The following is a 15,589-nucleotide window of genomic DNA, read 5'->3' as shown; positions in this document are numbered from 1 at the left end:
CACATCTATCAACCCTGAAGATGGATGGCCACCTTGTATCCCCCACACAGGGAGCTGTCACAGCTCTGGAGACGTACTTCCTCCTAAACTAAACAGCTGATGAGAAGTCCTAGAGGAGAGAAATGAGAAAGAAACCAAAAAGAACTCAGCACCAATCTCTATTAAGCTGATTCAACTGAAAATAAAAATGGCAAGGCTCAACTGCTGCCCTACACTATGCAGGAGACGCTTCCATTTTATTGCTATAGTAAATTCAGACCAGAAAGCGACAGGATATTGGCATTTCAATCAAGGAGCTTCAAATAGGCACATAAGCATGGGCACACATTTGGGCAAGCATGCACTCACATATACCTCCCTGCCCAGACCACTCAGCTTGTTGTACCGAAAGCTTTAGGAAACAAAGGCCAGAGGATGTCCAGAGATGACTGCAAAGATCTAATGGATGGGGTTGTACAGATCCTTACAAAAGAACTGGGAGCCATTCCTTTCCAATATAAATGTGAAATATGTCTCTCTGCTCCTCAGGCTGCACAGAAGAAAAAAAAAATCACAAACTACTTGCTTGGAAGATACATTCTCACAGAACACACAAGCCTCGAGCTAAAAGCTCACTGTTCACCTTTCTTTCCTAAGAACTAGGAATCTGTGATGCTACCAGGGTAATGGCAACCTGCCTGGCACCTTCGATCATGTGGCAACTTATAAAACAGGGCTGTGTCACTTCAGTGACTGAAATAAAGAGACATTATCAAATAAGTATGTGCGGGAGTAGGGGTATAAGAAACAGGGTCATATTTCAAGTGGTCAGGAAGTGACAAATTTTACAATGAGTCACATCTACTGCAAGGTACTGCATTATATTTTTTCGGGCATAGACATTGCACAAGGGTAAATTGTTCTCTGCACATTTGTATTTATATTCTGTCAGCCTTCTTGCCACTAGGAAAATAATGGCTCTGTCTACATATGTCAGATGAGGTTTATAATGGAAGTTGCAGCCTGCTTCTAAGTAAATTATTAAATCACCAGCTCTTTAATGAAATGAGATTGTCTGCACTGACATTCCAAATAAAATAACTGCCATGGAATGCTTCAGAAAATGGTCAAAGGGGAAGAAAAACAGTGTGGTGATTTGAATAAGAACAGCCCCCATAAGCTCATATGTTTAAACGATTGTTCCCCCATTAGCAGGACTGTTTGAGAAGGATTAGGGAGTGTAGCTTTGTTGGAGAAGGTGTGTCAATGAGTGTGGGCTTTGAGGTTTTAAAAGCCCATGTCATTCCAGTGTCTCTCCCTCCCTCAAGCTTGTTGTCAAAATGTGATGCTACCAGGGTGATGGCTCTCAACTATTGCTCTGGAGCCATTCCTGACCTTTTCTGCCTAGCTCCCCAAAATGATAGTCATGGACACACCCTCTGAAACTGTCAACAAGCCCCAATTAAATACTTGCTTTTATGTTACCTTGGCCATTATATCTCTTCATAGCAATAGAAAAGTAACTAAGACCACCAGCATTTATTAAACAAAGCAACATTGAGTCGGCACCTACTGTGTAATTTTACCAAATCCTAGCATCAACCCTACAAGAGAAGAACAATTATCCCCATGTTAGAAATGAGCATCCAAAGATGTTATATCACTATCTAGCAATATAATGCAAGTGATAGATGTAAGCATTGGAAATCTAGGTCTTTTGACCTAACTTTTTAAGTTAAGTTTAATTATATTTTCAATAAGTTGTAAGATACCTAATGTGACTATTGGGACCCAAACTTGGGTCTCCTGCAAGAGCAGTAACTGTTTTCAACTACTCTGCCATCTCTCCAGTCCTAAAAAGATAAATACATAAAATTATTTAAAGAAAAATGTATCTTCCAACAAAATGTATCTTCCATCATGGTGGACTATGTCCCCTTTCAGAGATCCCAATCACAAGGGAAAATGATTCAAAGATCAGTAGGGAAGGGGCATTTTGTGACATGGGAAGTTTTCTCATGCAGGCTCTATAAAAATCTGTCCTTTGGACTAGGAAAGCCGTATTTTCTCCCAGTATTTCTACTGTTTGAACCCATTGCTAGATCATCTCCAAGGACAGTATTTCTGTAATGTTTACAACATCTTATTCTGGCAGTCCCTTGGACATGAATGGTTCTTGGAAGACAGATGTCATCTTGCAGACCCGTGAGCTGCTAGAACAGATCTAGGTCTGGGTCCTGGTTCTGTAGCTGAGGTACCAGGTTGTCACACCAGCCTGGAAGAAGGTAACATTATTGGTTACAACTTGGAGTCTAGTTTGTCTATTTGAGGCTGGGGCTGGGGGAATAAGAGGCCACATGGAGGGCAGGGAACTGTCTTCAGTTCTGGCTAAGAACATGAACAAATGTGTTTGAGGGTTCCTGAGTAAGTGTGTCAAGACAGTGTGCATTTATTCCAGGAGAGGTTTCAGACAAACAGTACTTGAGGTGTTGTGAAGGATAGCAAAGAAGGTACCTAGAAATGGAGACACTCCTCCAGGCTGAGTAGATGGGGATCCCACCTTAACTGTGAACATATCTGCCAGCTAAAATTTAAATTATTGAAAGAAGCTAAGATTTGGAGATGCATTCTGGTTCAAAGCTCCTGCAGAAGCACTAAGGGGGACATAAAGCCTATTGACCTTGCAAGAAACAAACGAATATTGACCCTGTGGTAGTTGTGGTAGGTCATACACATATGTTCCCACTGGCCCTAGTTCTGTATTGGCGTTTGTGATGCCTATTCTTGGCTACTTGACTGCATTTGAAATGAACAAAAATCCAAGCAGCTGAGACAGCTGTGAGGAATTTTTTTCTTGATTGGATGAGAGGCAGGAACATCCAGAAGTGGTATCCCCCAGTCAGGCAGGGACTTGAAAGGGAGCAGGCAACCCTGACTCATGGTAGGACATTAATAAACCAAATGTAAACTTTCAGATAAATGAAGTTCACTCGGGGTAGGGTTGAGCTTCATGGGGCAGTGATTTTTTTTTTTATTTAACACTGAAGAGGTTTAAAAGAATTGCTCAAGAATTTTATGTCAGTAAGGTTGGTCAAAGAAATACCACCACAAACATTAGTGGGTCTCTGACTCTTGTGCCTTCTCTTGGGACATGCTCCATATAAACTGAAGATAAAAACAAACTGTTGACCCAGTTGAGACAGAACTGGTGCTCTACTAGAGAAACGTCTTCCTATAGGACCTCATCAAGGACATGCTGTAAGAAAGAACAAAGTTTTCAGCAACACCCAAGCCATCCAGGCAGTCACTCCATTTGGGGTTTGGTCTCACAGGTATCATCACTTCCTAACTTATGAAAAGAAGCTAGCTTGGTTGAGAAACCTCATGGTATTGAAATTGAACACTTTGTTACAAAATGATCCATTCTGTAAGGGTATGGGAGGGTTTTTAGAGAGAAAGAAAAGTAATAGCTTTCTCTTGATGTGATTCAACCTTTGCTGGCCATTATGAAAGCATGATGCACAAAAGGTTAAACCAGATACTTCCTCCTAAGAAAATAGAGAGATGAGAAGATGTTCACTGTAGGGACAATGCAAATCCAATGCCAATGAGACACCAAACATTCACTAGAGTGACTCACATTAAAACACTAAACATGCCAAGTGCTTCTGGTATGGGTGATACTGCTATATAGTGTTATATGCCATAACATATCATAATCACTCTATAAAAATAACTTTGTAGCTTCTCTGAAACTGCCATGTAGGCCAACTACAACATTCCAAGATATCTACACAAGAGGAAAAAAGTATTTTCCAACACAAAGAATGACATAAATGTTCCTATCAGCACTTTGTTTTGTGGCTTGGATAAAGTTGGGGGTTTGTTTATTTAAGGTGGTCAATAATAGTCAAATTGTGGTATATCCATACAATATAATACCACTCAGCAATAAAACACAAGTTATTAGCAGACACAGCACTGACAAATTTCAAAATCAGTATGATGACCAAAAAAAAAAAGCCATGTTGTTCATTCATTTATATGACACCCTAGAAAATACAAACTAGCATAGTGACAGCAAAAGGCTCAGTGATTGCCTGAGGAATAGCAGGTGTGGGAGCAAGGAGCAATAGAAAGACAGAACTGGAGAACACATGAAAAAACTACTGATGGCAGTGACAACTTACAGGTATGTATATGAATCAAAGCTTATCAGACTGTACCCTGCTAAAAATGTGTGGCAAGAAAGCTGTTTCTACCAAGACTGGAGGAGAATGGGAAAAGCTTGGTTCTGAAAACATTCATGGCAGTCAAATAAGATTAAATAGACACAATCTGGTAGAACAAGAAGGGGAAAGGAAACAAAGGTATACGAGAATGTTAAGGTATAAGGTATATAAATACCTTATACAATACAAAGGTATAAGCAAAAAGAACAGATGTGGGAAATAAGAATGGGGAGCTGAAAGTAATTCACCAGATACTAGCTGCTTTGGGTGTTAGCCATTCTAGGGGCTGAGAAATGGTTTCCCAGTGAGCTGAACTGAAGCATGTCTAAGCAGGACATGGGACAAATGTGCGTCTTCTAGTCTATTGTGTGGGTCCCATCTCACAGATAAAGAGCTGAAGCACTAGAAGGAAGTCCAGTTCACATAACTAGAACGGTGGCTAGTATTTTGACTGATCACAGCAATCTAATAGCAAAACTCATTCTCTTTCCCTCCTGCCTGCTCAATTTAAATTCTATGATAAATACCTGAATTTATGTGTATAACTTTCAAATGTGGAAGAACAAACTATTTTATTTTCAGGTTTATTTACTGTATTTTTTCATCTTATTCTTGCATATACCTCTGCTTTTACCATCCAAACTTTCCCCCTTTTTCTATTTTATCCTGCTAGCCATCTTGATGTGATAGTGCATAACATAAATTGTACTGTTGAATTTAGCTTTACTGGTATAAATACTGAGTTAGATCAATATTAGAGATCCCCACTCTTCAAGTACTAATGGTGCAATTTGTCCTTTAAGTGAACTACATAAAATAAGACTGTATTCAACAGGGACACTTAATCTTCTGCTTTGTCCAGAAGTATGATCTGGCAATTGTTCACATATTATTTCTTTTCTACTGATAATTCTTTCAAATTAAGATGTCATAAAATTCACCTTCTTAAAATGTACTGTTTACTGTCAGGCATGGAGCATAGGACTGCAATCCCTTGGGTGACTGGTTTGGGTAAGGAGGGTTACAGGTTTAAAAAGTATATATATTGTATATAGCTATACAATAAATTCCAAAGTGGTCATACTAAACAACAATGTACAATGAATAACTTAATGGAGAAATAAAGTAGATAGCTGGTTGATTAGTTTTTGTTTGTTTGTTTTTCATGCCACACCCTCCACCTCCAGACCCCATTTATTTCAATAGTATAGAGGGGTTGGAAGCCAGATTCCAATGACTTAAAAAGTGAGAAGGGCTGCAGAGACTCTTTCAAGAGGCTTAGTTGTAAAGGGAAAGAGAAATGTAGAGAAATAGCTACGAAACAGCCTGGAGGTAATCAGAGATCTTTGAAAGATGAGACAAACCTGAGCATGCTTCTATATACTGCCCATCAATAGGCCATTAGAAAGATAAATTAGGCTTCCTGTCTGGCATTCCTCCTTCGTCCTTTTCGGTAGTCAACAAGCACTTTGTACTGGATTTTAAAGTACTTTTCCTGCTTGCTTGAGTTTTCTAGAGACAAAATTAAAGGAGGCAACTGCCTATAGTCCCCATATTAGCCTTACCATCAAGCCCTCGCTCCATTTCTGCTGCATTTCTAATGATCTCCCACCTATTTTTGCCACTCATATCAATTTTTCTAATACATATTACATAACCTTAGTGACACCTTGATAAAAGCAATTCAGTGTGGTACCCGGGAATCTATTGCTGAACACTAAAGACAGTATTTGCCAAAGTTCAGGAGAAACAAGCAAGAAACCAAATTTCCTTGGTTTAAAGAAATCTTCTGCTGCCTAGTTACCAAGGCTGAATGATTAAGTGTCCATGCCAGATACTGGGGAGACTCTAAGAAAGGTTTGTGCCCTCTTGGAGTTTATTATGTCAACTACCAAAGAGCACCTTGCAAGAGCACAAATAGAGTGTGGAAAACCAAGATAAAAAATGGAAGTCAGCAGGAGATGAGAAATAGAAAGACATAAAGAAGAATTGTTGGAGCCTTTGAAAGTAAAGACAAAGATGAATGACAAGCAGGCGACTGGGGAGAAAAATGTGGTGAATCTTAAAGGCTGACCCTATTAGAGTATGTTTATATGAGACATACTGAGTTGCAAGATACAGTTCTTAAATCCTCCAGAGTAAGTTCACATCATGACATCAAAATTTATGCAAGGGTGTCATAGTTATTTATGAGGTTTTTTTTCTTCTTTTAAAGAGTGGGGATGCAATTTTGGAAAATAGAATAATACACATGAGAGGACATTGAAAGATCATCTGGCTATTGAAGGTGTGAGTATTTATGGGATATGCTGTGGTTTCCTAGCCAAGGCCACACGGTTCCAGGACATTCTCCAGGCATAACTAAGCTGACAAGGGAGCATGACATGTCCGTGTGACCCAAATGTATGACTTCCCTTGTTCTTTGTTGTAGAGCTCTTCATACATTAGCTAAGACATCATGAAATACACACGCCAGCCCAGGACGCTGGTTCTGCCTCCCTTGTCACAGAAGTTGATCAGCATCACTTTCTGAAAGCTTACTTTGCCTGCATATACTTGCTCTCCTTGGTCTCTTTCACATGCATTGTGTTCCTAACTCTGCCTCTCAGTGGATATAATTAGAGCAAAGACTACATCTGCATACATGCATCTGACTTAGGTCTTATGTCCAGAATACACATGGAACCTTTAAAATACTACAGGAGCTGGGGAGATGGGTCAGTTGATAAAGTGCCTGCTGCATAAGCTTGAGGCCGAGTTCACCTCCATAGCAACCACATAAAAAGGTGTGGTGTAGGGGACACTGTAACCACACCTGCTTGGGGCTGGTTACAGGTGTGCCTGGCCACACCCTTTTGGGCATGGTCAGGGTGATGGGAGGAAAGCTTAAGAGTGAGGGACAGGCAAGCAAGCACATGGGGCCCCTTCTTCTACTTACCTTGCTCCCTGCTGGCTGGCTAGGCTGTTGTGATGAGTAGGATCCTCCTAAATAAATACCCTTATATTTAGACCTGACTCTGAATTGCTATTTCACATATTTGGCATTGGTGTGGTAGCTCTAGTGGCAGTGGGACAGATCCCTGGTGTTCACTGGCCAGACAGCCTACCCCATTCACGATTGTCTAGTTCAGTGAGAAACCATGTCTTAAAAGATAAGGTGGAGAATGAGTAAGGAAGCCATCAGATATTAACCCCCAGCATCCACACCCTTGCACACATATGTACACATATACCTGCATACACACTGCATACAGATATGCTGCATAGATGCATGTGCATTCACACACACACACACACACACACACACACACACACACACACACACACACACACACACCTTCTTGAATCAGGAGGTCATATAATTGAAGATGAGAGTCATGAAAACTTGGGCAACAGTGAGAGGTCTCTGAACAGAAAACAATCCAAAATTCAAAACCAAAAGGAGTCAAAGGTGTTTCTGGCAGCATTTGACTTATGCTGTATTGTTCAGCTTCACTGCAGCCTTGACCTGAACACACGGCAAGCACACTGTGTAATGCACTTGCCATCAAGCTACACAGTGCCACTAAACACTGCCTCCAACACCTAGGATCAGAGCCAAGACTATTGCATACTAGATACTGAAGTGTTTCTACTATACATACTGTAGAAAACTTTTATAGAAATACAACAACCTTTAATATTCCCTACCACCATTTCTCAGTGTTGTATTTCTATAAAAGTATCAATCAGTATATCTTCAGACTGCATTGTATTAGAATGTTTGGTTTTAAAATAGCTTTCAGAAGTTGGTTTTCTCCTTCCATCATGGTGATTGATCGCAGTTCCTCAGGCTTGATGGCAAGTGTTTACTGAACCAACTCACAAGCATTAGTTTCCAGTTTTCTATTTTATTCATTTCAATCACTACCATTTTTTCTAATTAATACCTATATATGCATACACCTTAACACATTTTATATTTGGTTTTATATATAGATTTACGGGATACAAACTCTGAAAATGTACAATAGTAACTTTGGGCTGCAGGGGAATAGCTTACTGACACAACACTCCTTCCACATTTACAAGGTTTGGGGCTCAATCCCCAGCACAAAAATCGTAACCTATCTTCTCTTCTCCCACAGTAGTGCATTTACATTTTAAATTTTGGGTTATTTATATATTATTCTTAGTCAACTGCCATTTCTACACTAATAGGAAGTCCACAGGGTCTGAGAACTCAGGGCGAGAACTTTTATTCCTATGGAGCGCTGTCCCTCAAAGGCCTAAAACGATGTAAACTAGGTACTCCAGAAAACTTTTCAGAAAAATTCAATGACATGACTCATTTTTCTCACACAAAGGACAAAACAGGAACGCTGGCGTCCAGTTCTTTAACACGTACTCCGGCTAGAAGCGGCTAATGCTTGAGCCACACTCCTGAACTCTCAGAGCCGAGCCGGAGCGGAAGGCTGGGAGGGAAACTGCCAATGGATGCTGGTTTTACTTCATCTCAAACTGACCGCAGAATCACCTTTCATAGTCCAATGTCTTCGGCTGCACGCTGCTGGCCAGCGCCTTCAGCACTCGCAGAAACTGAGTCTCAGCCCTTGAATGGCGGGACTTAGCTCCCAGCACCCACCCCGCCTCCGGACCCAGAAGCGTGGGAGGACAGCCCCACCCAGCCCCTAGTCGCAGGGCTGTAGCAGACGCACACGCCCCTTCATCCTTCACCTACCCTTTCGCCCCGCCCCCTGGCCGGAAGCACTTGCCGGCACTTCCGGTGGTCCGGGACCCAAGGCTTCCTCGGAGATGTCTTGGGTCCGAGCGGTTCCCGAGATTCCCAGCTCTGGGGATCAGGACGTGTTTGACGAGGAAGCGGACGAGACTCTGTTAGTGCAGCGGGAATGGCAGGGACACATGAGGAGACGAATCCAAGTAAATGGCCAGGGACCGGGACGCGCGGGAATGGGTCTCCCACGCGGGGCTTGGGGCTCGCGGGGGCAAGCCTGGACGGAGGGGGACGGCTGCGGTGACCCCCACGGCCGCCCCAGTCTTAGGATTTCCAGGTTGGTTACTTGGTAACCTTTAAACAGGCTCGTTCTTTGAGATCCCCGGCTGGATTTGGATCAGGGGACTGACCGACTAAAGTGAACTTGATCCAGTCCCTCAAGAGTTTGCAGTTTGGGGAGGAAAAGAGCCGAAGGGGAGAAATATACACCGACTAGACTAACGGCTGGCAGAAAACGCACATTCACAGATGTTGTTCAGTGGGTGGAGAGTCCAAAGTTGGGTGTGGTGTTACTAAAACTCTGTAAAGGTGAATTTAAAACTATTGTCAAAGGACGGGAAGGTAGAGAAGGGGATATTGTTTCACTTTTTCCTTGAAATGTGTCATTCATTCCGGATCCGTCTCACCATTCATTGAAACTTGTTTAATAATACGAGGGTAGGGTCAGCTTAGTTTTGGGTGACAACTGATAAGATCTGTGTCCAAATAGAGGTGGATTCCAGAGTATAATGATCTCAGTTCCACCCCTGGAACCCACATCTTGGAGGGACAAAATAGGTTCCTTCTGACCTTCACATTCAAGTTGGAGCATGAAACACCCCCCCCCAAGTAAATATATGTTACATAAATATTTTTAAAGTAAAAGGTAAAACCATGTCACCCAATATATTTATCAGCCATTTAATTGCCTTTTTAAAACTGCAGTTTCGATCTACCCTAATTTAATAGTATTTGTTGAGTCCAACAACCATTATGCCATTATAAAAATGCCTTAGGAATTTGGGGCTAGACCAATTATAAGAGGACAAAAATCTCTATGCCACATTCGAATTAGATTTCTAAAATCAGACTTCCTCTCATCTGTTCCTAAAAATAGTTTCCTCTTCCCCGGCCTTGCCAGCCTCATTAACTACCCTGTTGTAGTCCATTACCAAGACCAGACATGTAGGTTTCCATTTCTGTGAAGAACTTGCTAACAGGTATTAAAAATTACATAACAACTGTTGTCCAATGTTTATTCAGTAACCCTATATTTCCAAAGTGAGTTCAGGATGTGGCATCGAAGCACAGGCCTGTCATCACTTAGGAGAATGAGGCAGTAGGATTATGAGTTCCAGGCCAGGCTGGAAACAAGGTTTAAGAAAATAAAACATGTGATAAGGAAGTACAAGCCAGGAAGAGGGTTTTAGAAGAAACATTCTGCTTTGGATTTAAGTCTCTGCCATATCATGTTCAGTTAACATAGTAAAAACCTGCTAAATCTATTTTCAAAAGGGGTCCTGTGCTTTTCTGGAAAAGATTTACTTGGAGTCAGTTACAACTAATTTCTGATTTTTAGGAAGGTTACAGAGATGGAATAGATGCTGGCAAAGCAGTTACTCTCCAACAGGGCTTCAATCAAGGTTATAAAGAAGGTGCAGAAGTCATTATAAACTATGGATTACTCAGAGGAACATTGAGGTAATTTTAAAAATTTAAGTAATGAATCCTTTTAACCACAACTCTAATGGATTTTTTTTAATGGAGGTAATATGTAAAAATAAAAGCTTTTCCTAATGTTGAATACATGAGTCTTCAGAGCATATAAAATCGTTGTCAGTTCATCCATTTTAATATGTGTGTGTCTGATGCTTTTCCTGTTTTTGCAAAGAAATGGTAGGAAGGTGTCTTTTTTTTTTTTTTTTTTTTTTTTGCCATTTGGACTAGCACTAATCACTGATGAGCTTCCAAATAAGGCTCTTTGTACTCCCACATGTAGTATGGCAGGCCTGTAGGCTAGAAGTCCATTGGGAAAGCTGCAACTACTAATGGAAAGAGGTCCTATGTGTTTCAGCCCTGAACTTTGAATGCCTGTCAGAATGCCATAGCAATAATATTAGAGAGTAGTCAAACGCTCAGATGACACATGGTGACTAAGAATGGAGTGGGCCTCTTTGATGTGGGTAATGCTTCAACTGTCCTTTATAGAGAAACAAACTGCTACAAAGAATCACAAATTTTAAAACAGAAAAGAATCGTTTGTTTTAAATTATGTTGAGACCTTTAGAAAATTAACTAGAATATATAATTTACTACACCAGGAAAGGGACCAAGGGGTCATCTCCACTTCATGTTTATGACTTAGAAAGCATACTGCTTCGTCTTTCACAGCAGTCAATTTCACTTGTATAGTATTTTCCGGGAGGGGGCAGCTCAGAGGTAGAGTGTACGCTCAGCATGCACACAGCCCTGGGCTCAATCCTCACCAAAGAAAGAGAGATCCATTGTTTTCTTAAATTGTATAAACAATCCGGGAGGAAGGGTCGTCTACTAGAAAAGTAACAAATATAATTAAGTGTATTTGAAGTAGAATTCTTAACACTTTTGGAGAAAATTAAAGCTCTGTTAGTGATTCTAATTTGTGACAAAGATTAAGAATGATCAGTTTAGAAGTTGTTTAATGTCCTTAAAGGAGAACCTGGGGCTGCCTCACAGGCCTGATGTCTCAGTTAAATATTGAGTACTGCCAAGAAAGAAGAAAACATTCCATTGACAACACTTTGTGACAATGAGTAGCCCAGGATGAAGTCTTTAAAATACTCTTCCCGATAGTGTTTTGTCCTTCTAATAGTTTAGCAAGCCTAGGTTTTCTGCCTTAAAAGGAACAAAAAGGAGGGACTGGTTTTTCTGGTCTTTAGGTAAATTATATTTTATTGCATAGAAGTTACATAGTCAAGGAAAATAGAAAAAAAAAAAAAAATGGGCCAGGCAATGGTGGTGCTCAACTTTAATCCCAGCATTTGGAAGGCAGAGGCAGATGGATCTCTGGTTCGAGGTCAGTCTGGTCTACAGAGTGAGTGCCTGGAAAGGCTCCAAAACTACACAGAAAAACTCTGTCTTGGGGGAAAAAAAAAAGAAAAAAAATTGGTACAGAGCTATGAAGGAGGAGGTATGATTTATAAGCAGTTAATATAATTAAGTCTTCTTGTAGCTTGTATTAAAAGATGCTTTATTCTTTAGTGTTATTTACATTGTTATTTTCCTAATTTGGACATGTATTATTATTATCACTAATCTGTTTCTGCCTGATGTTTTGTAGAAGGACAACGTGTAGGGCCTAGCATTCTAAATGCCTGTGACTATGTAATTTTTTTCCTATTTAACTCTTGTTCATATTTTCATTCAGTGCTTTGCTCTCCTGGTGTCACCTTCATGGTAATAGTTCAACTTTGGTCAGTAAAATCAATAATCTTCTGGACGCAGTTGGCCAGTGTGAAGAGTGTGTGCTCAAACGTCTGAAGTCAGTCGCTCCACAGCCCCAAGTTACAGATTTATTGGACTCCATTGAGGATATGGACCTTTGTCATGTAGTTCCAGCTGAGAAAAAGATTGATGAAGTTAAAGATGAAAGACTCTGTGAAAATAGTGCTGAATTTAACAAAAACTCTGACAAGAGTCATATCCGGACAGATTGTTCACATTCAGAATGTTGCAGAACACAAGAGCATGAACATTTAGAAAAGCCAAGCCTCACTTGGATTCTGGAACAGACAGCTAGTTTAGTGAAACAGCTGGGAGTGTCAGTAGACGTATTACAGCACCTGAGACAACTCTAAAATTATCTCCCCTTTTGGAGTGCAAGTAGTGCTCACAAATTTTCCTTAGAGCATTGTGTTTCTAAAAAAGGTAACCATTGGTTGAATATTTAACATGTAGTTACCCCTTGTGGAAGTATAAGGGGCTCTGTGCTAACATTAGTAAATGGAATATAAGCCTTTGTCTTTGTTATTGGTAATTTTTTAGCTTTAGATATGCTCAGAAATCCTCATTGTCATTTTCAAGTTTCTAATCAAAATCTAGTCATTTTTAGACTAGCAAAACCCAAGATCAAGGGGAAAAAAATCTAATGCTACTTTCTGCTTCTGTCAGTATCAGGTGGTTTAGGATCTCATCACCAGCAACCAAACCAGAGTTGCCAGAAATAGCTTAAAGTAGTTGTGTAAATAGCAATACATTGAAATCAAGAGACCTTAGAAACTGACACAATATTTATATCATTGATTAAATAATTAAAAGCCAAGTGTTAAAATTGACCTTATTTACATATTGGTTATAGACCTTCAATTCTATGAAAAATAGAAAAAATACATTTCATATTGAACTATAAAGAACTGCTTAGTTTTCTAGGTAGTGAGTAGTTGGCCATGTTTTCTCAAAACAGACTATTTCTGAACTGTAGCCTTGTTATTTACATTGGAATAAAACACTGAGCCCATTGACTTATATTACTTCAACATGAAAAGTGTAATATAGCATAGGCAGGATCATATTCAGATTTTTGTTCCTTGACTTAGATATCAGGAAAGGATTTTTCATCACTTTTCCCCACCTGGAGTTAATATGAAATGCCTGACTTGAGAGGCACCCAAGTAATTGTCCCATACTGACAGCTTCAGTTGCTGTTTGGCCAGTATTTAGCTATGCTGAGAGATGCTGCCCTAGTAAGAAACTAGCAGGAACACCTAAGGGACTGCGAAAATAATCTACTGGTTTCTTAGATCCCTCTTTAAAATGCACAGAATATTAAGAAATTGAGGCAGCAAATTTGGAAGTAATGTTGTTTCCGGTGTGCTAAAACATGCTTAAGGTATCAGAGTGACATTTGATGGCTTATTTTCTTTTTTTTATTCTGAAACTTAATTGTAGTACTGGAGATTGAACCTAGGACCTCATGAGTGAGTTTTAAACTAAAACTCAAATCTATAGAATATCATAAATAATAGTCTCTAGAGCAGCAGTTCTCAACCTTCCTAATGCTGCAACCCTTTAATACAGTTCCTCATGTTGTGGTGACCTCCAACCATAAAATTATTTTCATTGCTACTTCATAACTAATTTTGCTACTGTTTTGAATCATAATGTAAATATTTTTGGAGACAGATTTGTTAAAAGGGGTCAAGATCCACATGTTGAGAACCTCTGTCCTAAGGTGTCACTGTTGTTCTGTCCTGTATGTTATAGAAATAACCACCTCTAACAATGCATCTCAAGATGGCTACTCTAGGTAAAGATTTGAATGTAATAAATCCTGAGATTTTACTTGGACATTCCCTGATAAGATTCCCTAAAGATGAGATCCCTTGCCACCATTATTTACATGATGTATCATTATATTAATAGTCCCAGAAAAGGAAATCGAATATTAGCTGGGGAGCTAGAGGTAATGCAGTGGTTAAAACCATGAGTTCAGGTCTCAGTATCCACTTAAAAGTTAGATATGGTTCCAAGCTTATCTAACCCTTCGTGGTTGCAGAGACTAGAGAATTGCAGGGACTTGCTGGCCTGTTGGGAGAAATCTGCCTCAAAGGAGTAAAGCAGAGATTGCGAGAGGAGAACATGTGATACCCTCTGATGCCTGTGTGTGCGTACAGACATATATACCCTTGTACTACATGTGCACCACACACAAGAGGCTGTTGGGTTAAGGGGAAAAAAAACTCTTTCTTTGCTTTTTAGCAAAGTTATAGAAAAAGTTCCTGAACTGCAGAGGAGTAGCAATGACATGATGAACCAAAAACAGTAAAGGAAAATCTACTTGACTTGTGCCCTTTATCTTGCTTTCTTTGCTATGAGCCAGCCAGGTCTCCCCCGAAAAGGCCCTGAATAAGTATAAATGGGAAGGCAGGAGTATCCTGCAGCTGTGACCAGAGTTTCATCGATAAGAGATGACATCTGAAATAAGTTACTTCTGGTGCTGATGTATCCAGGACTTTTCAAGCAAGCAGGGGCCACAGTACTATGATTTCCTGACACTTAAGTCACTAGAACCACCAAGGCCACCGAATTGTGATTTGCAGAAGAAGCAGCTAAATTCACCTACTGGTATCTTTATTTACAGCTGTGCATCACTTGCTGGGTATGGATTCTGAGAAATGTGACTTCAGGCAGTTCTACTGTGCAAATACTAACATGTAGACACTGTTTATGATGTCACTAAGAGATAGGACCTTAGGGGACCATACCATGTCTGAACCTCATTTTTGGCCACAACATAATTATGTGGCACATGACTATGCTTCACTGCTTGCTGGAAGCTCATGATAAAACCCAGTTAAAGGCCAAGTTGTGATTCTTACCCTCTTCAAAGTAAGGTTACAGCTTTTTGTTGTACCTAAGATCTAGGGTGGAATAGTTACATACACTCATAATAGTACATTGGATGGATGGAATCTTTAAATTATTTTTTAATTATTCCCAAGTTTTGACAATAGATAAAATAAGCACATGCTATTCATAAACTGCCAGTCAAGACTTCTTGCTGTACAGAAATCACAAGTCTCCATTGTAAAGATTCTATACCCTCATAGATACTGTTTATGACTAGCAGGCTTCACAGAGTTAGGTA

At 40.0% G+C, this 15,589-nt stretch overlaps 1 protein-coding gene across 1 annotated transcript; it reads left to right on the top strand.

The window, feature by feature from the left end:
- The first annotated feature begins 8,953 nt into the window (after nt 1-8,953).
- On the top strand, nt 8,954-14,283 carry Yae1 (YAE1 maturation factor of ABCE1). The gene is made up of 3 exons (XM_027409385.2): nt 8,954-9,131; nt 10,544-10,665; nt 12,371-14,283. Exons 1-3 carry the CDS (start codon nt 9,006-9,008, stop codon nt 12,798-12,800), a joined length of 678 nt encoding a protein of 225 aa, XP_027265186.1. The 5' UTR covers nt 8,954-9,005; the 3' UTR covers nt 12,801-14,283.
- The last annotated feature ends 1,306 nt before the right edge of the window (nt 14,284-15,589 follow it).

Source organism: Cricetulus griseus, chromosome 3 (assembly GCF_003668045.3).
Source record: "Cricetulus griseus strain 17A/GY chromosome 3, alternate assembly CriGri-PICRH-1.0, whole genome shotgun sequence".
NCBI lineage: Eukaryota > Metazoa > Chordata > Mammalia > Rodentia > Cricetidae > Cricetulus > Cricetulus griseus.
The sequence above is the reverse complement of the archived record's forward strand: the minus strand, read 5'-3'. Positions and strand labels throughout refer to the sequence as shown.